The 25,078-nt window shown below is 55.8% G+C and overlaps 1 protein-coding gene across 1 annotated transcript; it reads right to left on the bottom strand.

Moving 5' to 3' along the window:
- Nucleotides 1-295: 295 nt before the first annotated feature.
- PCSK7 (proprotein convertase subtilisin/kexin type 7) lies at nucleotides 296-24,902 on the bottom strand. The gene is made up of 17 exons (XM_039229329.1): nucleotides 24,834-24,902; nucleotides 23,241-23,360; nucleotides 22,304-22,768; nucleotides 21,258-21,392; nucleotides 20,499-20,664; nucleotides 19,247-19,337; nucleotides 18,302-18,356; nucleotides 17,690-17,828; nucleotides 16,665-16,765; nucleotides 14,022-14,189; nucleotides 13,126-13,233; nucleotides 12,595-12,697; nucleotides 3,895-4,051; nucleotides 3,260-3,354; nucleotides 2,332-2,425; nucleotides 1,999-2,116; nucleotides 296-1,699 (listed from the first exon to the last, which is right to left on the bottom strand). Exons 3-17 carry the CDS (start codon nucleotides 22,754-22,756, stop codon nucleotides 1,337-1,339), a joined length of 2,346 nt encoding a protein of 781 aa, XP_039085260.1. The 5' UTR covers nucleotides 22,757-22,768; nucleotides 23,241-23,360; nucleotides 24,834-24,902; the 3' UTR covers nucleotides 296-1,336.
- Nucleotides 24,903-25,078: the final 176 nt, after the last annotated feature.

Here is a 25,078-nt window from a genome sequence, read left to right as displayed (position 1 = left end):
ACAAATACATACATCGATCTTTTCTCAGGCCTGGCTGGCAGAGTTTGATTTGCCCTAGTCACTTCTGATTCTAGGAAAACACGAGCAGGGAAGAGGCAGGCAACATTTATGTGGGTTCCAGAAAGCCAGCTCTGAAGGACCTCTCAAATCCCAGGACCTCAAGGGGGGGGTCGGCCTCCTTCAGAGGGCCAGGCGGAGGAGGAGAGTGGCTCTCGGGGACCAGGGACCGAAGGCCAAGGGGAGCAACTCAGCAACTGCTCTGGGAGGCAGACGACAGGAGCTGGGGAGCCGCAGAGCTGCGTGGAAGGTTTTTATTTTGGAAAAGCTATGCAGAAAAACATTCAACCAAATGTTGCTGTGAAAAGACAAACCCAAATCTTAAGCGTTAAAAAAAATTTAGCTCAACCAAACTAGCTCAGAAGAGGGGAGGAGGCCGGTAACGGGGGGAGGACTCACAGCCCGTGAGGCAGACGGCGGGCCTCCAGCGGGTAAGGCCATTTCCCTGAGCGCTTTGTAGAGGAAGACAGGGCGGTCGCAGGGCTGGAGTGGCAGTGGTCGCGCCCTGTCACGGTCCTGCTGCAGACTACCGCAGTGAGGCGGCGCGGGGCCTGGGGGGCCGTGCCAGGAGCATCGTACCAATCCCTCAGGATGGAGGGCGGGGGGCGGGGGCGGTGGTGAAGGAGTCAGGGGTGTGTTCAAGGTTGGCTTCCGATCAGGGCGAGTGGAGGCAGCTGCTTTCAGGGCGAGTGGGGCTGGGCCGAGGGCTAACTGCCCTCCCGGGAGGGCCTCGGTTCCAGGTTCCAGGCGTAGGCAGGAAGGTGAAGGAGGGAGAGGAGGAGACTGCAGTTTCTAGGTCCTGGGCCATTAAAGGGACAGGCATATATGCAGGGGCTCTTCCCAGCCTTCACCCCGAGCCCTCTTCCCAAGTGACCCCAGCGATGTTTCTACTGAGAGGCTCTTCTGGTCCTAGCGGGCACCGCCCCACCCATGCATGGTTGAGGGTCCCTGTGACCCACGTCACCGGCCTGCCAGGGAGAAATGAGGAAGCAGGCCTGCTGAGCGGGAGGGGCCGAGCCCTCGTCCAGAGCCTTCTCACCAGACGCGTTCAGGAAGAGGAGGGTCCTGAGGCTGTGGCCACACTGTTCTCTGGCACCATTCCTCTGTCACTGCACCTCGAGAAGTCCCTGGCCCTCCCTGAATGTCATCACAGGACTTCCCATGTGAGCATCAGGGCCGCCGTCTCCCCAGAGCTCCCGGGACTTCGGAGCGGCGTTCCAAGCCGCCCTGGCTCGGGGAAGGAAGAGCTCGGCCCGTGGCGAGTCTGCCGGGCCCTGGGTCAGCAGATCTGCTCCTCCTTCCCCTGCAGCAGGTCTGGGGGTAGGTGGTGATGAGGGCGGCCCAGGGCACTCCTGTCCTGGGACAGCCCCCAGTCCCCTTGATCCAGCAGGTCCGGGACAAGATCAGACGTGGGGGCAGGGCCCTCACTTTCCGTGTCCGCCCCATCCGGGCCCTTGCTGTCGCACAGCGGCACTGATTCTAGTTCTGTCCCCTCCTCCCTGGCTTTTTGGCTTCGTTGGGGCCAGTGGCAGGGTCCGCTCCTACAAACGCGGTGAGAGGCCACGTGCCTCTGGCTCAGGTATATTTCCAGCATGTAGTAAACGGTCCAGAAGATGGTGAAGCTGCCTACCAGCACCAGAGTCTGGGAAAGGTCAAGCACCTAAGTTAGCGATGGTTTCCCAAAGCCCCGTGGCTTTTCTCAGCCCGGAACAATAACCTCAGAGAGCCTCTCACCTCCCAGGGACCCCCACCCCGACCCCAAAGCACTCAACGCCATGAAGGAGTGCCCTCTTCGAGCTGGCTAGTAGAGTGGGGGCCCGGGTCTTCCCCAGCCCTCACTTCTCAGGCCACCTGGAGCACCCCAGCAAGGACTGACCCCCCCGCAGCCCCCTCCGCCCCTGCGGGCCCTCCCGCCTAGAGCTGGAGGTTTGGCCCTCGTACCTTGAGAGTGTTAGGGGTGATAGTGTAACCATCTTCCTCGGGGATTTTCAGCCCAGGAGGACAGGGCAGAGTGAAGCCATCATGCAGGTATTTTCCACTCATGGCACTTTCTAACAGTCTGCGGGGAAGACGAGAGATGAGGACACCCTCCAGAACTTGGCTCCTCGGCCACCTGCCCTTACCCGTCCTCCCACTTCACCGCCAAGGAGAGGGAGGTCCCAGGGCAGAAAGGGGGTGTGTGTACTGTGGGTTTCCAAGGAAGGGGGGGCCCTCAGCGGCCTCTCCCAGCCCCCGGGAGTTGCCGTCCCTGTGGCACATGCGTCGGGCACCTACCGCTGTCTGTCCCTGATGTCTACTGGACTCCACTCAGAGCCATACAGGGTCAGCTGCCACTGCCGGAGGGTGCCGGCCTGGGGTGTCTGGTCTCCTGGAGGGGCAAGCGACGCGCCGTGAGCCCCGCCCCTGTGCTGGCCGGGGGAGCAGCAGAGGCCCTGCCCGCCCCCCAGCCTGCTGCAGCTGGCTATCCGCGTCCCCCTGGCTGGGGTGGCGGGGGGGGGGGGGGGGGCCGAAGACTGCCTCACGGGGTGCCCTCAGGGATGGACACGGGGAGCCGAGAGGCCGGGGCTCCGAAGTAAGGAGGTTCTGCCTTTAGCTCTTTCATATTTTCGGGTTTCAGCTAGGATTTTGCTTGGGGGAGAAGAAATGTCCTTCTACTAAGTTAAAGGAAGGTTTGAAAACCACCTGTCTAGGGAATACCTGGCTTGGCTGGAAGCCAGGAGGGCTGGGGTGTTTCCAGTCTCCTCACTGGAATACTGTATGACCCTGCACCAGCCACGTCAGACCTCTGAGTGGGCCTCGGGTTTTCAAAAAAAGGAAAAAAAAACCAACAAAACAAAACAAAACAAAAAAGCCAAAAACCAAAAAAACCAAAACCAAAACAAAAAACGGTGAAAATTAGTCCTGCCCTTACCTGCCTACCAGGGCTGGCCGAAGGACGGTTATATGTGAAAGGACTTGAAATGTGGTTTCAACAAGGAATTTTTGTTGCTATCCTGAGGAAAAATGGATCAGTCACTTCTCCAAGGAGTATGAGAGGTGGTGCCAATGAACAAGTTGATTTCGGTGCCCATACTCTAGATGGGGCGTACTTCTTGGCCTCTACCCTGTTCGTCCAACGGCAACCCTACGTATTCCCCGTGGGACGGTTTCCGCGGGGACTCTGGGCTCCGGAGGGGCCAGACGGAAGGGCAGCCAGGCTTACCCACATCCCTGACGACAAGTCTGTAAGTCCCCTTCGCTCTCTCCCCCCAGCACCGCACAGTGGAGAAGGTCCAGTCATTGAAGCCGTTGGGATCTCTGGGGGAGAAAAAAGTAGAAAACCTAGCAGGTGTGGGGCAGGGAGCTGACCCTCGGCCCACAAACACGATTTCCTCACTGAAGCAGCCGTGAACACGCAGCGGCTGCTGCCTGAGCTACAGTCACTGGGGAGCATGGCACGAAGGGTCCCCGGGTGCCGCCCCTTCCCTGGACTCCCGTGGAGCAGAGGGCTCGCATCAATTTGTCGTCGTGGGAGAGCAAAGGCGGCGAGACCACAGGCTGCAGAGCGCCACTGATCTAGGCTTCCTGTCACTTCCTCGGGTTCTTACTAGCTTTGTGACTTGTTTCCACATTTGCAAAGGGAGGTTACAAAGGATTACAGAAAATATCTGTCAAGTGCAGTGCTTAGCACATTGTAAGCGACTTGAACAAAGCAGGTCATAAATGGCTTCCGGCTGCTACGGTCAGCCAGCGCCATGCTAGCTCAGGCCAGTGCCGGTGTCTGCGCGTCCTGTATCTTTTCCTTGCAAAGACCCTGGTTGCAAAAAGAGCTCAGAAGGGCCGGGCAGGTGTACGTACGAGTCCATGCTGCGGGGGGCGCCGATGAGGGACATCATGCCACTAGGGCAAAACAGTTTGAGTTCCAAGCTGCCGCGTCGTGGATGACTGATGGAGACGGTCACGGCCACGTGCTCCAGGGTCTTCAGCCCCGACATCTCCAGGTCCGTCCTGCTGACTGTGGGGAGTCAGGCTGGGCGGCTGGGGAACCAGCCCCATGGGCACCTCCGCCCTCACCCCGTCCCAGCACACACAAGGGCACACACTCATTGAGGCCACGTACAGACACCGACGGCGGCCCTCACTGGGAACTAGTGAGTAAATGGAATGCAGTGGCTGCTTTCAAGGGATTTACAATCTAGTTTTGACTCTCACTGGGGAGAAAACATACTCAAGACACAATGTAAGAACCAAACAGAGCAAAAAAATTCATTCATCCAAAAAATAATTTAGTGAGTACCTCCTACATTTCAGGCACTGTACTAGATGCTGGGGATAGAAAGGTAAGTTGGACATGATCTCTGCCTTCTACCTGCAAGTGGAGAATGATACGGCATGAGGACCACACAACGGATGCTAGAACAGAGAGGAGTCAGGCGGGTTCAGGCGCGCAGCACTGAGACCCTCTGACAAAGGAGATGGAGACAGACTGGTAGAGAGAGTTGGTAGGTAGCGGTGCAATCCAGGCGGGGAATGGCACAAAGGTAGAGGTGGAAAGGAGCGAGTTGCATACTGAAGGCGATACAAATCTCTAAAAAAACCTACTGAAGTAAATACACTTCAATGAGATTATGCTGAACGAAAAAAAGCCACTATCAAAAGAATACATGGTGCGTGATTTCCTTTGTGTGATATTTGTGAATAACCTAAGTGTGGAGACAGACGCCAGACTGGTGGCTGCTGGGCGCTCGCAATGGGGCGGGGATGACCACAAAGGGGGGATGGAAGCCCTGTGAGGATGGCAGGTTCTGGATCTTGGTTGTAGTGGCAGACACACAAGGCCACACACATGGTACAACTGCATGGAGCCCCTCCCCACCCCGACACACACACACACACACACGCGAATGCACGTCTGACCGGTGAAATCTGAATGTGTGTTATAGATTGTAGCAATGCCACTGTCTTGGTTTTGATACCGTACTATAATCATTTCAGATATTAACATGGGGAAGAAAGGAGCATGAAATCCCCCTGAACGTGCCTTCACAACCCTGTGAATCTACTGTTATTTCAAAGCAAAGTTTAAGAGAATCACAAATGACTGAAGTAGAAGGTTCAATTGGGGAATGTTAAAAAATCAGGTGGCAAGGAGAAAAAAAAAAAATCTCTCTAAAGCACTTCTTCTTCCACTTATTCATTCCAACAGGCGAAGCAGAGCCCAGCGCCTGCACCTTACGCCGAGAGTGTGGACAGCCAGGATTGAAGGAGGAGGAGGAAGGGAAAGGCTGGGGTCTGTGGTGCCACTTCCTGTCCTTCCCCCACCCTGCGCCCACTGGCCTCCTGACCCCGCTGCGCTCTGGGAGGCGCCGGCCCCCTCATCCGCCAGCGCTCCCAGGACAGCCATCCCCTGTCGTCACTTCCCATGCCTTCCCTCCTCAGCTCCAAACATCCTTCTCCGCCCCACTGCCATGACCGTACCCTGGGCCTGCTCATCATCTGGGGCTGCCTCACTCCTGAAACTCTCATGGTGGGTTTTATCAGATAAGCAATGCAAATTAATCGAAGACAAATCTGAAATGTGGTTGAGCTAAAATGAAAGCAAAGAAGTCCCGCAAGCCTGGGTAACACTTTGGCAAATACCCATCTCGAGCTCTCGCTGGGCACACGTGTGCATGTGCACATGGTCTTCAATTCCATCTGGTTTGTCGTCAAAGCCAATGTCCCATCTGTTCTGGAAACAAGGACATCTTGTCCCTCCGCTTCCCTCACTCCCTTCTTGACCCCTTCCTTCATTTCCTTGAGATCCATCCAGCCCCCCTTTCCTAATGGCTAAGATCCCGCAACTCAGCTCCCCAGCACCTCCTGTTTACACTCTCAAGCCCCTCTGCTTTCTTTTCCCTTCACAGCAACGGGCTGGCAAGGGTCCAACGAGGTACCAGCCCCATTATCCATCTTCTAGCTTATGTCTTTCCTACTGCAAATGAAAAACAAAAACAGATAAACCCTTTCTCAACTCTTCGCTTCCTTCTACCCACCGGTGTTAAGAATGTGGGCTCTGGAGCCATCCAGCCTGGGTGCACACCCAGCTCAGGTCTGTCTAGCTGTGGGAATCAGATTTGATTCCTCACGTGTAAAATTTGGATAATAACGGTACCTACTTCATAGGGTTCCTAGGAGGATTATATTAGTTCATATACATATAGTACTTAGAACACGCATCAAATATTAGGACCACAGAAGTATCAGATATTATTTCTTTTCCTTTACTTCTTGGAAAAGATGTCTATACTCACTGTCTCCACTTCTTACCCCCTCATTCATCCCTAACATTTTTTCCTGTCAAGATAGCATACATGGTTTTAAAAGCAAATTGGCTCAGGAGGGTTTAACATGTAAAAGAGCAATTTCCTACCCCATCCCTCACCACCTTCATGAGCCACTCCGTAGGAGCAAACACTTTTTATTGCTTTTGGTTGTTTTCTTCTGGGATCTACCTTCATGTTTCCAAATAATCACGATGTATGACTATTCCATGGTTTATCAATTTTAGACATTATTTATCACTGTTTGACTACAGCAGACGAAGACTTAACACCCCGCCCACACCCTACCTTGCCCTCCCCTCCATCTTCTCATCTTTTCTACACGGAATTTAGCCAAGTGGTATATAACGATTATATTTCATTTTCTGAACAACTTGCTGCCTTCCCCTCCGGAGTGAATAACTGCCTTCCTTTTGCTTTACTTAAATTCATGGCCCTGTCACTGGGTCTTCCGCAGCTGCACAGAGGAACCATACGAGCTCTCTGAACACTATCGTTCTTCAAGTCAACAAATTGGAAGCTCCCTCAGTGCCACTGTCGCTGGGAGCCTCGACCTCTGCCGCCCCGTCTCCGGCTCCCGTCTGCTGCACTGCGGTGGGGGTGGGCCCTTGCCTTCCTTCTCCCTTGGGCTTCTGCTTCCCCTCTGTCTGTGCTGCCTTTCTGCCTGCCCCGTCTGTTCTTCTCTGGGTGTGTCCGCCCTCTTGGAAGCACGGCAGTCTCCAGGAGCCCGCGACACACGGCGCATGAGCAACACTCGCACGTCCGAGAGTATCCGTATTCCCCCCCTCCCCCCCCCCCCCCCCCCCCGCAGGATAATTAGTCGGGCTGAGTTTTGGCAACTGAAAATAACTGTCCTCGGGATTTGGAGGTTTCTTTTTTTTCAAATGGCCACGATCCTTAGTACTTTCAAAAGCTGGCTGGAAGCTCTAAGCATGAGTGGAGGTTTTTATGGTAGGCTTCCCTAAAACTGGCCAGCCTGGGGCCTGACCGGCTCATGGAGGAGCCCTGCGGAGCAGCAACTCCGAATCTTTTGATGACGGGCTCTTCCACAGCTCCCATCACCTGGCTGCCAGGGCCTTGGGGTCTCTCCCAGTGCACTCTGCACCTCTAGAGAACAACCTTCCCAGCTCCAGCCAGGATAAGGAAGGGGAATCACCTGGCTGCCAACGACGGGAGGAGGTGCCCAGGAGTCTTTTCCCCCCGCTCCGTATTTCTCGCCTCATGCCTCGTCTCTGTCTCCCGGAGCACATGGGGCCCCCGGGTCCTGCGCCTTTTGGGATTCTGTGACACGAAGGGGCTTGTCGCTTAGGATCACCTTTGTAGGTATTTGGTATGCAATTTTCTCAGCCCTGCTCACTTCTCCATTCATTTTCCAGCTTCCAAAACTGTGATGAGATCTCTCATTTGCTGGTTCTCCCATTCTCTTTGTCCCTGTGCTTATACCATTTTTATGCCTTTATTCTCATTTTGGTGAGGTTTGGGGAGAAAGCAGAAATAAAAGAACAGGTTCAATTTGCCGTCTTTAACCGGAAGGCTTCTCCTGTCCCCATTAATTATTCAACCGAGTGCAATCCAGCTTTGCCCCGTTGACTACACTGAAACAATACTCAAGGTCACCAGCGGCCTGGGTGGCAAACCCAGGGACGCCCTTCTGTCCTTGTCTACTTCCCCTCTCACTGAAACTGCCCTGAAATCCCGTGGCGCCGTCGTCCAGATTTCCTCCCACCCCTCAAGCCATCTCCTCTCTCCCCATTTGTCTTCAGAGGCATCTTTCCTCTGTTCACTCCTTTAACGTGGTCCGTGTCCTGGGTCCCCTTTTATCCTTTGTCTGCCCGCCAACCCTGGTGACTGTTTTCTTCCCCAGACCTTTTCTGCCATCCCCACACTGGTGACTCCCGAATCATTACCGTCAGTCTAGACCTTTGAACGTATTTCTTCAACCGCTCTCTGGATATAACCTCCAGATGTTGCCCAGAAGCCTCCCAACACCGCAGAGCCAAATTCCCGGCCTCAGTTCTTCATAATCCATAGCCTGTGCCCAGATCTGGTTTTGACCCTGCGTTCTTAACCTCATGTGATGGCATCACTATCTAGATGTTTCTCAAGGTAAATAACTTAGAAATCTTTGTATCTCTTAACAATTATATAATACTAATTTATATAAATGTATGAATGCACATATAAACATACGTACACTTATATGTGTGTACATATACACACATGCACACACACATATATATTTTTTATTATGGAAAATTCCAGGCATATATAAAAAAATAGAATAGATGTTCTCAACACCTAACTCCCATAATTATCAATATATGGCCTTCTGGTTTCATCAATGATCCTCACTTCTTACCTTTCCCAGAGTCTTTCGACAGCATCCCCAGGCACAAAGTAATGTCATCAGGAGAGATTGAGTACGTATTTCTAGAAGATAAGAGGCTGCTCTCCTTCACCCTTCCCTACCATCAGTTGGTGCCAGCTCATCTCGAAGGCTCCCCACGCACAGACTTCAAGGTCAAGTCCAAACTCCTCACCTGGGGTTCTATCTGGCCCTGCCCCTCACACCCCTGTTCCAGCCACACACAACTCGCAGCTCCCCGATGCCCATCGCCTCTACACGCGTTGCTCCTGCTGCCTGGATGTCCCTCTCGTCACCTCTTCCCTGGCCAGCTACCTGCTGAAACTCAGGCCAGTGCCTGGCTCCTCCGAGAGCCCTCCTGACTGCCCTGGACACCTGCGTCATCTCTACTGCAGACGGTGACCTCCGAAGGGCAGGAATCCCGTCTTATCTCCGAAGCCCCAGAACCGCATACAGCGCCTGGAATGCGGTGGGCCTCGCGTTCTCAGAATGAATGGGTGAATCAATCAAGAGACAATCCAGAGAAATAAGTGAAAGACTCCATTGCAGGGGAAGGGCCGGGGGAAGACCTGGGCAGGAGCCAGGGGTACAGGGGGCGGATAGCCCCGCGGCTGCACGTGTGGGAGCCTGGGGGGTGGCAACGGCTCTGATGGAAACAGAGGAAACCTGGAAAGCAAGCTGGCTTTTGAGGGTGACAATGAAATCTAAACATTTATGTGTGAAATGCCGCATGCTGGCAGAAACCCGAAACGCACGGTGACTTAGGGATGGAAAGATGAAGGGAAATACTGGCGGCATGGTTGGAGGAGAGCATTAACACGGCAGAGAAGGGGCTTACGGAGAGTAAATGACATGTTCTAGAACATTACGGAACAGAATGGAATCCAGAAAGGGCCCCGAGAGAGCCTGTCTGTGTTCAGATGTGCGCACGGTGGCATGCTACGTGCCTTTCTTATTGGTGTGTAGAGCTGTAGGTGGTCGTGCGCGTGTAGATGCTAGAATTAAGTGAGCTAATACACTCAATGAGTGAATACTTAGAATAGTGCTTGGCACGTAGAAATCATTCAAGTCATGGTTGATGATGATCATCTTATGATTATTATTTGCCTTTGGTAAGCTGGGGTCTTTTTCAACCCTCACCCTTTGGCCAGAAGATCCCAGGGCTTTCTTCGCTCATGATCGTGTGGAAGCCATCACGATCTCTATCCTCCCACTGGTAAGGGATCAGAATAAGAGATTTCTATCTAGGGATCGTTTGTGGAGGGGTGGTAGCCAAAGTCAGGAAAAGTACTACACAGCCAAGGGAGAAGCCAGAGGGATGAGAGAGCTGTGGAATGAGTCTGAAGAGGCACTCGCGGTCTGGGAGTAGTGACAGAGAGAACAGAGGACACGTGGACCTCGGGCCGAGAAGCTGGAAGAAGGCTCTGGAGCAGAGGGTCCCGGAAGCTGGACAGGAGGGAGGCTGCCGCCAGGGCCCCATGCGTAGGGTCAGAGCAGCAGGCAGGTGGAGAAGGATGAAGTCGGAACCGGCCCCTGGGCCCGGCCAGGAAAGGGGCGCTGTGAGCAAGGAACCAAGTCTTCAGCAGTAGAGCACGGGTGGTAAAAGTGAGCCGTGGCTTTACGTGATTTACTTGGAAGGGTTACAGGTTACAGGACAGCAAGGACTTTCGTTTCCTAATAGGTGAATGGAGGACGTTTGAAGGCAGAAGGAAGAGTTGGTGGAGAGGGAAGGAGTGGGTCGGACGGGGAAGGTGTAGGGAAGTGAAGGAACAGGACTCATCCCCTAGGCAGGGGGCGAGACCATTATACTCAGACTGCAAGTAAGGATACATAAGTGCAAGGGGTTTCAGGAAATTTCCGTAAATACACACAGACTCCCTTGCGTTTTAGACACTCGTCCCAAACCCCACTGTCCCTCCCAAGCCCCTCTGGTGGGGATTTCAGACCCAGAGTCAGATGTGAAGGAACTAAGGGCCTCCAATCCCTTTTCATCCATATCCTCTGTCTTGCTCTAGTAACTAGCCACGTGTCGTTACTTAAATTTAAATATAATAAAATTAAAACTTAGCTCCTCACACTAGCCACATTTTAAGTGTTGAATATCTTCCAATGGCCAGTGGCCACTGAATCGAGCACTGCAGACAGAGAACATTTCTATCGTGTGGAAGGCTCTAGAGTCTTAGAGGTATTTCACCTCTTCTCCTATCTCAGCAACGTTCAGTTCCCTCTACCTTACAAAAGGTTCCTTTTGCGCCCTCAGACACCGATTCTCCCAGGTCTTCGGGGCGGAAGCCGCCGGGTCGCGTACGGGAGCGGGCCGCTACACCGTCTAGGACTGAGTCGCCCCAGTCTATGTCAACCAGACTCCCTACAACCCACGAGCTTGGACTTTCTGTCCTGTCTGCTCGGGGGGCAAATGGAGTCCCGCCGGAGGGGAAGACACCTTTGCTGGCCTCAGACGTTCACAGCTGGCCTGCCCGCTGCCCTCCTCGCGAGAGAAACTCTGGGTCCGGGCCTCAAACTGCTTCATCCTCTTCCCCCCATTCCATTCCCACTGTCCCCGGCTCAGGACAAGTTGTCCTTTCTGTGCTGCCCAGCGACGGACAAGTGGTTGTCAGATTCCTGTATACGTAGGAGGTTTGTCACACATGCTGCGGCAACGTCCCCTGGTCAGGGGGACGCAGAGGGTGACGAGACTGGAAAGGCCCCCAACCCTCTTCTAAGTCAGCTTCCACTGGACAGGTGCGACTATGGGCTACTCTGTCACTTAAAGGACAGGGGGCTGGGGGAGGGAGTCCTGCGGGGGGAGGGACAAAAGGCACGCTATCTCCAAGACACACGATGGCAAAGCCCGAGGGCCCTTCATTCCCAGGAATGTTCCTGCACTTCTCTGCCTTGGCCAATGCCCTTTCCAAGATAGCATTCCTTTTACGGAAAACGCAGTGAACAGGGCCCGTGGATCTTCTTCCACATAGAGGGAAGCTGGGCGAGCGCTGGACATGGTTAGGGAGAGCCGGCGGAACCCTCCTCGGGGAAACCTCCGCCCCAGAGAAGCTGTCCCCGCCCGTCCCTGCTTTGGCCACTCCTCTCGCTGTTGCTCTGATCTGATCACTTTCTAGGATCAAACCGGGAGAAGCGAGGACGGAGTTCTAATTTGGGCACAGAGCATGGCATGCTTCAATCTTCACATGCAAAAAGAGCAAATAACCCTGCCTGTCAAAATTCTTCAAGGGAAAAAAGCCCCCCTTCCCCGCCCTGAGATGCACAAGCATCACCCTCCGGCTTCCTTCATCTCTGGGCAGGCGCTCAACCACATCTCTGACTTGCAGACCTTCCGATAATCCACTGACCCGGGATGTGAGGGAGGCGGGGACTGGGATGGGTGACTGCACCCCAGGGTGACATCTGCGTCTTCCTGTCCCATTCCTGACACACCCCATCGGACTCTCCGTGTATTAGACAAGCTGGAGAATCAAAGGTAGAACTCAGCTACTTCATCCGAAGGCCACTGGGCTGAAGAGAACTGCCTGGCAAGTTCCCGGCATGGAAGTCAAAGGAGCATCTTTCAACCCCTGCCTGCCTGCCCAAGTCCCAGTGGCGCCCCTCCCCCAGCCGTTCTGACGGATTGCTCAGCGGCTCGTCTCCACTACTAGTAACTCAGGAGAAAGGTCTTATTTAAGCAGCCAGGGGGCCAGCCAAGTCAGAAGCAGCAACATGTCCTAAAATGGTCAAAGAAAACTCCACAGGTCTGGCTGCAGCTCAGCTCCTAAAGGAAGGGGCTAGAATCGGGCAGGGATGAAGTTTGACTTCCCCCATCACCCCGCCTCAAACCTCAGGCCGCGGATTAACCCCTTTCTGCTGACTACTTACCATTCCACAGGACTTCCAGCGAGTGGGGGGCCAGTGGGATCGCCCTGTTCTCTTTTAACACAGGGCTGACATAGGAAGCTAAGTAAGGGACCGAGGTCCAGATCTGTTAAAGGAAAGGGGGCGGCAGTGAATGAACAAGATTGACCACACGTGCACGCACACACACGTCAACTTGATTGTGAGGGGCCCACTCTCATTTTCCCTCTCTTCACCTTCTTTCACTCTTAAGGCCCCTGCGGGTCCCCGAGAGGGCTCCCTGTGGAACCAGAGGCCATGGTTGTGTCCAGGGCGGAAGATGAGAACCACAGCACCCTGAGAGCCCCCAGCTCTACTCTCTACCGAGAGCTTGGAAATCTCAGTGACAATGTTGAGCCTGCCTCTTCATTTGAAAAGTGGGTCATCAGCTGACATGAGGGTAGATGAAATGAAGAACACTGAGTCCCCATGATGCGCCAGACTACGTTTTAGGTGTCTAGCCCCCTTCCTTGGTCGCTCCATGCAGGGGTCCCTACCCTGCCAACACCTGCTCACCTTGGCCGCATTAACGAGTCTCCACGCATTGAGCAGGCCAAATCCATGCTGGTGGCTGTGGCTGAAGCCGGCCTCGTTGGTGACCCAGTCTGCCCGGCGGTCCTCATACTGAGAACAGAGGCCCTGGTTAGTCTCGGGGACTTCCAAAGTACAGCTGACCCTTGAGCAATTCAAGGGTTAGGGGTGCTGACCCCTGCCCCCCAAAGTCGAAAATCCACGTAGAACTTTTGACTCCCTAAAACTTAACTACTAATAGCCTACTGTTGACCGGACGCTTTACCAACAACATAAACAGGTGGTTAGTACATCTTCATATACGTATTATGTATTGTAGCACATCTTTCATATAAGTATTATGCGTTGTATTTGTACAGTAAAGTCAGCTGGAAGAGAGAAAATGTTATCAAGAAAGCCACAAGGAAGAGAAAATACATTTATAGTGGAGCCACGCATTCAGGCCATGCTGTTCAAGGGTCAACAATAATGTCAACAACCTAATTCTGGTTTCCTTGCTTGCCCTGCTGGCTGACCCGGTCCAGACTCTCCCACCAGAGCTACTAGGAATGGATTCCCCAAGGAAAGCTGGGACAAAGGGTCAGAGCCCCATGATGTCACCACCTCCATGGCTTGCTTCTAGAGAGGGAGCCGGGAGTCACAGGCCCCGGAATGCGGTAGCCCAGCCAGAGCGCCCCTGTGCAGGTGAGACGGCAAAGGCAGAACAGGGACGGGTGAGGTGAGGCCTGGGGTCTTGCCTGAGTCCCCACACCTGTGCTAGACACGGGCACCCCACTTCTGGGACGTTCAGAGTCTGACGCCTCCTGATCCCTGCAAGTCCTTGGAAGCAGAAGTCTGGGGAAGGCCGGGCCAGGCCATGGCTCTGGCTGCTAGGGTCTCACCTGGGTGGCCGTGAAGACAATGATGTGCTGGACGTCGCGCCAGGTGAGGCAGGGCCGCACCTGCAGCATCAGGGCTATCATGCCCGCTGCCAGAGGGGCTGCGGCCGAGGTCCCTGTGTGGCCCTCGGTGCAGCCTGTGCCCTTTTGAAGGTCCCAGTCAGTGGTCACCTGGGAAGTAGATTGGGGGGTGGAGGGACCGGGTTAGACACTGAGTTCACAGGTGCTGTGGAGAAGGGGGTAGGGGACAGGGCCTCAGAAGAAGCCTCTCAGGTGGGCCCTTGCGTTGTGAGAGCTGAATCTTTGACTGGAGGGAGGCCTGCTCATGGGTCAGGACAAAGGAGATCCCGCATTGCCCTCGGCCCCGTGGACGGGCTCTGAAGAGCTGGGAAAAGAAGGCAGATTACAGGGCTACTCAGGAGGGTCCGGCTGTGGCAGAAAGGAGACGGAGGTGGGGAGAAGTGACGGGCAGAGGACACTTTCCTGATTCCCGCTTCTCTAAAGACTGTGTCTGGATTTCCCAGCCCAGCCCTCCAACCCCCGCAACCAGGCTAGACAGAGGAGGCGGCTGGGGGGCTCTCAAGCCCCAGCTGGAGCCGGGACGGAGGTGACGGCACCATTCAAGGAAATCCAACTTGGCAGCTCGGCGACAGGGGCTGGAGCGACATCAGTGGGAACAAAGGGTGAGTGTTCCCAGGGAGAGGGAACCGGGCCCTCACCCACCCGGTGAGTTCAGCATGGGCTGGGTGTCTACACTGCCTGCCCGCCCCGTCGTTCTGGGCCTGGTGCCTCAGTGTGGTTCCCATGAGCCCCCCTGCTCTACCTGAGGCTTTCAGCTGGGAGGTGACAGTGGGGGCGGGAAGGAGAGCTGCCTGGTGGGGAGAGAGGGCCCCCAGTTCTTCTCATGCTCTAGTCAACCCTGGGGTCACACAGGTCTGCCTCAGCCTGCCCCACAATGTGGCACATGGTGCCGATGTTCAGACTTCAGAGCGGTTTTCTCCCAGGCTTCTCTCTGGGTCACTGCCAGGGAGCCAACTTCTGCCGAGAGCTGCCCTCTCTCCATGGTGCTCACCGCTTCCCTCCCAGCTGCTACAGCGGCTGCCAAGAGATGTGATTTGCACTCAGACGCTGTGCGCTCCCAGGAGAAAAAGGAAAAAGCCCTCCGAGCTGCAGCCTCAATGAGAAGGGGAAGGCTGGTCCGTGCCAGGGAGCAGATTGACTTTTTCCCTGTTAAGGAAGCAGCGTCACGGGGACCATCTCGTAGCCTGCAGGGCCGTGAACAGGCCTGGGGTGGGGGTGGGGGAGGGCAGGAGCCCTGGGAAGCCACGGGAGAGTCCGGGGCCGCAGCCTGGACGGCCTCAGGGCAGGCAGTGCCTGCCCGCGCCCTGTCCTCAGGGAGACCGCTCCTCTGGGCTGCTCACTGCACACAACCTGGCGGCACGGTTTCCAATGTCTTTCCATCTCTGGACAAATGACAGTTCGGATGGAAGGCGGGGGCAGGGGGAAGAGGTCGAGCTGAGTTAGGGAACGGCTGGTGCAGCAAAGCAAGAGTGGCCCCGGTGCTGGGGACGCCTCCTTGGGAGCGGGTTCCCCGGAGTTCCGCCGGGGTTCACTCCTGCTCTGCCTCCTCACCCAGCCTGGCCCCGGCCGGGGTGCCCTCTGGACCCAGACCCCTGCCTGCCGGGCAAAGGGCCTCTTAGGTTCTCCCTTCTCCTTCCTCCCCGGGCGGGGGCGGGAGGCTGAGGTCCTGGCACGGGGCCTTGGAACCATGTGTTGGCCAGAAGTCACTTACTGGCAAAACAAAATTTCGGTTTTGGAAAACGAATCTGACCCGGCAGGAAGACAAAGCAGCCCAATTCCCAGGGCTTCGGGAGAGACCTCCGCACCTGGGCCGCTGGAGAAACGGGACACCCCCCGGGCTCCCCCACCCCCATGCTACTCTGTTCTGCGCGGCAGGGACAGGCAGGGAGCTGTAGGGTCACAGTCTGGAGACATGGCCCGAACCTGGTAAGATGGAGCTAAGCCAGCGGGGAGCAGGCCTCTGACTCTGAATCCTTTAAAAGGTTCCCATAGCCTCAGAAGCTCCATTGCGCGGCTCCAATCTCTTGGGTGATATGGCTCTGATTCTCGCTCCAAGGAAAGAACTATTTATTGGGCGGACAGACATTTCCCGGACTCCTTTTCCCGCCCAGCCCATATCCCGTAAAGACAACTGCTAGCTTTACTCCCGATGAGGAACGTGACCAGACCTCACAGTGTTTACGTAAGGGCTGCAGGATAATGGAATGAAGGTTTTTTCCTAAGCCCAAAGGAATTCGCCAAAGCCCAAATTCTACCGAAGGACGACACCACAAAGGAGTTTTTTAATCAGTGTGATGCTTAGAAGTTCCTATAACAAAATGTGTATTTGTAAGTTAAAAATTGTAAAGATAAAGCCTGTTTACAGATTTGTAGAGCATCCTCGGCTCTGATCTTCCAACAGTGGCAGACCCTCAGCACCCCGGCCCTGCCAGCGGAGGAACGTACGGACAGCAGACCCGCGGCGGGACGGGGCAGGGAAGCAGGGGCCCGAGGAATCTGGCTGTGCTGCCCGAGGCAAGTCTCGTGGGACAGGGGCGGGGAGCGCGGGGCCCGGGAGGCACTCACAATGCTCCGGAGCATCTTGTCCCCACCGCTGAACGTGACGGCCAGCATGGAGGCACACTCTTCTGCATAGAAAGGCATCCGTCCCTCCTCGTCCACCGCACCTGGGGACAGGGTAGGGGGAGTGGGAGCTGAGTTATCATCTGGGAGGCTGTCCTGGGTTTCAAAAATGGTCTCTGTGGCTCAAGTGCCCCAGAATGCCCATGTTCATCACCTAGAGAAGCAACCTCAAGTGCAGAGGCTGTTCTGTGCCCTAGGACCAGTCTTCCCATCGGTTCCAGGGTAAGACAGGGGTGTGTGCCACCTCTATACTGACTCACCTGTTCACACACTCATTTTCCTCAATGTTATTAATTATCTACTGCAAGTCACGTGCTGTGAGGGGCACTGGGGCCACAAGGAAAAGGCCATAGTCATGATCTCAAGGAGCCTGAAGTCAGGGAAGAAGTTGGGTAAGTAAATAAATACAACGGGGACAGCAGGTGCTATGGTAGGGAGCACAGGTACGAGACACTGAGTCCAGGCTGGGGTGGGGGTGGGGGGTCAGGGAAGGCTTCCAGCAGCAGGCTGGTGGCTCACGGGAAGAGACGCTGGAGCAGAGGCCTAACCAGATGGTGGGCTCAAAGTTCCCGGAGTATGGTGTCTGCTAAGGGCGTCCTGAGATCCTATGAGAGCAGGGCTAGTCCCTCCTAAGTATGCGAGCCTGAAGACAAGATGTGCTTGAACAGTTAGACAGATACGTGGAAGCTAGGGCGCCCCAAAACACGCAACCCCCTCACCACCGAGAGATACATATCCCAAAACACACAATCTCCTTACCACTGAGTCACACACACTCACCAAAATGCACAGTCTCTTCACCAGTGAGTCCCCCACACCCCAAAACATAAACCCCCCTCACCACTGAGGTACACCCCCCCCCAAAATATACAATTCCCTCACCACTGAGCGGTACATATGCCAAAATGCAGTGTCCTCACTACCAAGTCCCACACATACTGAAACAGAGTCGCCTCTATAGTCGCTACCTATGGTGACGGTGTAGATAGAGTTGGCGTAGCCATCATAGTTGCAGTTGTCGTTGTGCTGGCCCCCGTTCCCGCTGGCTACCACGAAGATGCTCCCGAAGCCCCGGCGGCCAGCAATCACCCCGTGTTGCAAGGCGGCCTGAGGAGCAAAACCACCCTGGGATCAGCTGAGAAACCCCTAGAAAGACCTCTACCCTCCATACCAATCGCCTCCTTCCCTTCTAGAAAGAAACGGGGAAAAAGCCCAAAGGCACTGGGGCATGGGAGAAGATTTAAAGACGGATACAAGAAGGAGAGGAAGCCGTCAGACGAACAACTATCTGAGGGGTGTGCGCCGCTTATCAGAGAGGGCGTGGCCGGAAGTGGGGCCCTGAGCCCCAAATAACAGGGAAACAACTCAAAGCACTGTCCCACTTCTCTAAGAACCAGTGTCCCCCAAGTCCCCCATCCCCAGGTTATACGCATTCTCCCAAAAGGAGGAGGGAGGGCTGGGTGATGTGAGTCTGGCACCACAAAGGGGCGTAGGGCGGGAAAGGGGGCAACCCGTGGTAGTTGGAGGATCTGAATGAACACAGCGTCCTGGGTCTCTCTGTCTTCATGCACTTCACTTACCTTTCCAAGCTGATGGGGGCCATCCACTGTCTTCCCATCATCATCTGGTCCCCAGCTGTTGAGAAATAACCCAGAGGGGAGAGCGACCACCACACCCCCCGGGTCTCAGCTGACCCCCTGCCTGGCCTCTTCATCTCCTCCCAAGTGCTCCGGTTCAGGATGGTCATGATCACAGGGCATGGGGTGCAGGACCCAGCCCTCACTCCCAGGTGGGGAACAGAAGTATGTGAAGAGGCTCTTTCGTCCCTTGGAAACATTCCCACTTTAGGACTATGTTAACCTGCCCCCAAAGATCCTTTCTCAGGCCCTCGTGAGCAGGACACAATACATGTTAGTAGTGGGGGACGGGGGCCACATCTCCTGATGTAGAGCTCTAATGCCAGGCTTGATGGCAGGGCACCCCCAAAGGAAGTCTTGGGTCTGAGGAGTCCTCGAATCCTTCTCTAAGAGAGATGGGTGCTGAGAATGAGGCCCTGCAGTTAAGGGAGCTTCTTGGGGGGTGAGGGACAGGTGCTCCCGGTGCCACAGGGCAGCCCAACTTCAGTTCCTCCTTATGCCAGAGCTCAGCCCCCGCCCCCTTGGCAACCATAACGGTAACCTGAAGCTGCACATGTATTTCCCTGCGTCGGGTGGCGGGCTGGGGGCTGGGCATTCGGCTCGGCTGTGGCTGGAGAGGAGGCCCTGTGAGCTTACTAAATGCACGTGGGCCAGACTGGAGCACTCCTCGTGTGGCAGCCTGATTGCTGGGGTGACGTGGGGCTTAAGACTGAGGAGGGACCCAGTGGCCAGGGATCTGGAAAAATCTGAGTGATGGACTTCCGGGTCGAACCCAGTGAGAGGGCCCGCGGCTGGGACCTGGCCGTGCCAGCCCATTTCGCTGTTCTCCTGTGGGAGGGTCTGCGCTAGGTGCCGCAGCCTCGCCCCCTCCCCGTGGTCCTGGCTTACCTGCAGCTGTAGATGTCGTTGATCTGATAGTGCTTGTTGAACGCCACCGCCTCCATGCTGTCTGTGAGGGGTCCATCCAGTACCCGGATACCTAGGCAGTGAAGGCCACGTCAGCTCCTCAGTCTTGTCGGTCCCCTGGGGCAGGGGGCGGGGGGCGGGCAGCGTGGTGGGGAGCCACACGTGGAGACTTAACTTTTCCCTCTGAGTGCTCTGGTATCTTTGGATTTTTATACCACGTGTATGGACCAGGGTGGGTTCTAACATACTGCTAAATCTTAGGTTTTAAGGGTCCTGGGGTCTGGTGGGTGGAGGCCTGGGCAGGAATGTAGGCAGCTAGGTTCCTGGACTTGCATCCTTAATCAGGTCAAACACCAGTGTGGTGCTTGACACATGGAAGGTGTTCAATAAATGGTACTCATTACCATTACTATTCCATGGATGCCTAATTTCACCCTCTCAAATGGGGCGGGTCACATCTGGCGACCATGTAAGGACAAACGGAGCTTTCAGAAGGGACTTGGTCCCTGGAGTTTCTGGCTCACTGTGTAGCCTCGTTTATGGAGAGGGTTGCTGACCTCTGCTGGCCTGTGAGAGGAATACAGCCATTCTAGTCCGTGAGTACGTCCGGAGCATGTACGCCCAGTAGTGGGGAGGGCTTCCCCATGCATGCTCTTCAGGCTCTGCTCTGATGGACACAGACTGAGAGAAGGACCCTTAGAACGACCCCCAGTGGGGGCCAGCGCTTGCTCAGCTCTCTTGAAAGGATGGAGAGGAGACAGCGACCATCAGAAGGGCTGGGAGGTGGAGGGCTGGGCCACGGCAGAGGAGCCCCCAGACATTCAGGGTCAAGGAGGAAGGGCAGGTAAAGGGATTCTTGGGAAATTATGAAAATACAAATATAACCTAGATAAGGAAAAGGAGTTACCGGTACAGTGAGTCAGGTCATTTGACGGGACATAACCATGATCAGAAAAAGGGGGGAGGCCATGGGGTGGCTGGGGCTCGAGGTCACCACCCCACATCGAGACCACTCTCACTTTTATCTGCTTTATGTGATGGGGTTTGCGGCCAACAGCACTTTTGAGACGCCAAGGCGCTGGCAAGCCCCAACGAACCGACGTGTCCCACAGACACCGATCGTGCTACGTGGGTTGAGAGCGGGATCCACGAGGTTCAGAATTCGGGGGAGGGGCAGGTAGGGGATGGAGACTGTCCTCCAGGGGAGGCCCACGGAGGCCGGGGTGGCGGGTACCTGCTATGCGGCTCCCGTACGCCACTCCCACCGCACAGAAGCTGTTGTTGGGCACCGCGGCGATCTCGCCCGCACACCTCGTGCCGTGGTGATTGCCGTTCTCCACGTCTGGGTGGGGCATAGGGTCAGGGTCGTTGGAGTTGAGGTCATAGCTGCCCTCGGGGCTCTGAAACAGGGCGGGGGTGACATGTGGTCATTCACAGGCTTGAAGGGGTCGGGCCCTGGAACTCAAGGAGACAGGAGACCTGGGGGAACCTGGGACTCTGGGGCTCTGAGCCAGCGCAGCGAGCCTGTCTGTCTCTCTCTGCAAACCACACAGGCCACGGACATGAGGCAGGACACACGGGGCAAAACGGAAAGTGCCACAGGGCTCTGGAAACTTCCCTCTCGTCCACTGTGGACATGGTTCAGGAGGCCGCTCCACAGCTCGGGAAACCCAGGTAAGGGAGACTCAGGGCTACCCGAAGACCAGGTTATAGAAGAGGAAGGTGCTCAGAGGCCAGTTGCCAACGGGGGGCCACTCCTTACTCCCCAGGGCAGGGAGCAGCAAGCGGAACCAGGAAGTGCCACCCGGAGTGCTGTCCCTGTGTCTTAATTGCCAGAGTGGAATGCCAGCTGGAGGCAGGGGGAAGCTCAGCCCCCCAGATCCCAGGCCCCTCTGTGTGGCCCAGTGACCTCTACGAAAGGGAACCAGACTGAGGCAACATCAAGAAGGAGGTAAGACACAGGGGTTGGAGGGCTCGTTCCAGGGCCACTCACATAGTTGGGCGCGATGTCCTGGATGGTGTGCTCCACCCCGTCGTCCACTACCACCACAGTGACCCCTCGCCCGGTTACATTGCGTTCCCACACACCTGTCACGTTGATGTCCCTGCCGGGGCTCCGCCGGTTGTTCTGTAGGGCAGACAGGGTGAGGGGCTGCTCTCAGAGCCCTGGGAGCCCAGTGACACACAGCACAGCTCACAGACGGACAAGCTAGCAGCCCTTTTCATGCCTGGACACCATCAAAGTGCCACACAGAGGCTGTAGACCGATAGGTCGAGTGAGGACAGACGGACGGGTGAGGGCTTTGCCACAACCCAGCTCTCCGGGAAAGCCTGGCGCCATTCACGGTTGACAGAAGTGAAACGGTGGCAAGGTTAAGGGTTGGATGATACAATTATTATGCCATATAATACAGAGCATATTGGGGCACCTGGGTGGCTCAGTCGCTTAGGTGTCTGACTCTTTGATTCCAGCTCAGGTCATGATCTCACTGTTCGTGAGTTTGAGCCCCATGTTGGGCTCTGTTCTGACAGTGCTTGAGATTCCCTCTCTCCCTCTCTCTCTGTCCCTCCCCCGTTCACGCTCTCTCTCTCTCAAAGTAAACTTAATATATATATATATATAATTATATTACCATTATGTAATAAAACAGGTTGCAAAGTACCGTGTTTCAGGCACACGTATATTAATTCACTCATCCTAACCGTGACTCCACAAGGTAGTAGGTACTGTTACAACCTCCATTTTACAGAGGGGGAAACTGAGGCACAGAGCGGTTTAAGCAGCTTACTCCAAGGCGTGTGTTGGCGGGTGGCGGGGCGGGATTTGAGCCCAGGCAGCCTGGTGCCGGCCCCCACACCGTCACCTCGGCAGTCCACCGGCCCCCCAGAAGTGGACGCAGGGAAGGTGAAGCCCACAGAGGTGTCTCCTCCGGCAAAGGATGGGGGCAACAGAAGAGTAACACAGTCAAAAGCCCACTAATGGGTGGAACACCCAGCACATATGCACCAGAAAGCTGAAAAAGGCAGGGACGGACTCACCAGGTGCCACTGCTGTGGGTACTTGGGGTCATTGAAGTGGACACTGCGCTTGGCCCGCTTGAGCAGCCTCTGCTCTGAGTGCCAGCGCACGGCTTCGTGCCCGGCGAGCACGGTCTCCGCCCGCTGCCGGGTGGCCTCCACCTGCTGCTGCCCAGCCGGCTGGACAAAGAGGTAGTATCCGTGGAGCTCCCCGACGCGGCCAGCGTTCAGCAGCCCCGCCGCCCGGGCCAAGGCATCTGCCTGCTGCTCCTGGGTCTCTTCCTCCCCTTCCAGGCTGTCCAGATGCACGGCCCAGCTCAGCCCCCCCAGACCCTGGGCTCCAGGTCCCTCGGTCCCTGCCAGGCCCATGACCCAGGGCACCAGGAAGAAGAGGCCGGCTAACTCCAGCCAGAGGCAGGTGGGCAGGCCCAGGGGGGCATCCGAGTGTGGCACTTTCTGCCTCCCCTTCGGCATCAGAGCAGTAGGCTGCAGACAGATAGAAAAGACATCAGAGACCAAGCCACCAATGTCTTACACCTAGAAATGCCCAACCCACTCCGTGTAAATGTTTAGATACTGGATCCTCTCGTTTCATTCACATTTATTCCTGAGCAACAGGGATAAGTCCTCAGGTGGGGTGTGGGCCAGTACTAATCCCAGCGGATACCTCCACAGCATGAAGGGCCAGTCGCCCTCTCACCACATAATCAGGTAGAATGTCCAACTGCTAGCAGGCAACTTGCCACTGTTGCTCTGAAAAGGGCTTAAACGTCCCATCGCTCCCATAGATCACTGGCAGAATCATGACTGGTCTTTATTTTATTTATTTATTTTTTTTTATGACTGGTCATTAGAAGAGACCTTCCTCCCTTTAGAGGGGACATAAATCCTTCCCCAGCTGACATCTCAGTCTGGTTGTCCTCAGGGCCGACTCCCCACAACGGTGCCCCAATCCTACCTGGACTCTATGTGGGGTTGAGCTCCTGGTCTGGCTAACCGCCTCACGCTCATTTTGTGCAAATGGAGAAAAGGCATCCCTTTCTCTGAGTAGCGTCGACTCTGAGCACAGACTGCAGACCTGTGGGCCCCAAGAAAAGAAGAAATGGTGTCTTCCCTAACGCGGCGGAACAAGCAGACGCTAGCCATGAACAGCAGGACCCGTGACCAAGGGAACTGGCCAATGATCGAGTCTCATCTTCAGGAATCTCGCATTGGCTACAGACTGGCAAAGAAGTGGCCAAGTCAGTACAGAGCCCCGAAACCCTACTTCTCGTCCTAACCGTCATGCTGCCCTCTTCTTTTTTCCCCACAGGCCTAGCAGAGGGCTTAAACTATTACCAAAACACCCTCATCGCGAAGCAGGGAGTACTGCTTCCTAGTAGTCAAGGTGGTAGCCAATTTCCTGATTTCTGGATCTCTGACGGATGCCAGGGGAAGTAAGAGTAGGTAGGAAGCAGTGGAAATGGGGAAAATCTGACGGGGTGCACGAAACTCAACCGGTGTAAAAAGCAAGTGGGCAACCGAGAAGGAAGAAATGATTGGAAAGTAGCACCGAGGGGCTACCCCTTAGGTACTAGCTCGGCAGGTGGGCTTGAAGTGAGGGCTGGCTCCAAACCTGGGGCTGCCACCCACGGTTTGATCGCAGAAGGGCCGAATTTAGAACTGGTGGGCAACTATGGGGACAGGGACGGGTGGGTGGGCAGCGGAACGTGTGTGTGCCCACGGGTGACTGGGCTCCTTCAGAATCATCTGCTCGGCACTCATGTCACACCGAGGCAGGGCTCAGTACCCCCACACGTACCCAAATGGCTCCAGCTCAGAACGTCACAGAAAAATAGGTGTTTTACTGAAGTCTCTTTGGAAAGGGAGAAGGGTACGTAGGCCACCTAACTTTTCCCTCCAAAAGTCTGCATTCCACATCTCATTCCTCCTAGCCCCAGGCAGCCTCCACTGCCCCAACACAGTTAAGATGCCTTTCCCGCACATGACTAAGTAAGACAAAGTCTTGCTAGATAGCCAGATTATGCCCCACCTAGGCAGGCCCCTTCAGTCTCCTAGATCCCACTGATTTCCGGAAGAGAAGAGAAACCTGACCACCACTTCCTCCTTTCTTTCTGGCAGAGCAGAACCGTCTCCTACTCCCACCCCAGGTTTCTGGGAAAGGAGCCTTAAATACCCCCTGAAGGCAGAGCACAGCCTCACCCTACTGCTCTGTGCATCTTTACAGGTGAAAAGAAAGAACACGGGCAGCCCAGAGTCCGGGAGAGAAACTGTCCCAAGAGACTGTCTAGTACCTCTACGCCCGCTTCCTAGAAATCAGGTTGCATCCGCAACTGCGGTCAGTTTCACGGACTTCCCTCTGCCCCGGGCACTGGGGGACCCGTACCACCCTGGAACCCGGGACCCCACTGCCCCGTCTCCCGGCGCTCCCCAGAGCCAGGACTGAGGGCGCCCGCGGGGCAGCCCCCTTGTCCTCGGATGCCGACGCCCCCCCCCAGCTCTGGGCCGCCCGGACTTGCCAGGCCCCGCCCCCACCGAGCGCCCCACTCACCGGCCCGGCCGCAGCTGCTGCCGCCGCCTGCCTGCGGAAACTCGCGGCTTCCCCGGAGCCCGGGGAGCCGGTGACAGTAGCATCACTTCCGCCCAGCGGCGCAGCCAATCAGCGGCGGGGCCCCGGCCGGGCTGAGCGGCCCGGAGCAGCGGGCGCTAGGGGGCCGGCCGCTCCGGGCATCCTCTGCCGGGAGAGGAGCGTGCGGGCGCGGGGGGCTCGGCTCGCCTGGCCCCGCCGCCCCAAGT

Source organism: Hyaena hyaena, unplaced genomic scaffold (assembly GCF_003009895.1).
Source record: "Hyaena hyaena isolate Hyena2069 unplaced genomic scaffold, ASM300989v1 scaffold_37, whole genome shotgun sequence".
Lineage (NCBI taxonomy): Eukaryota > Metazoa > Chordata > Mammalia > Carnivora > Hyaenidae > Hyaena > Hyaena hyaena.
This window is presented reverse-complemented; position numbering and strand designations above follow the sequence as displayed.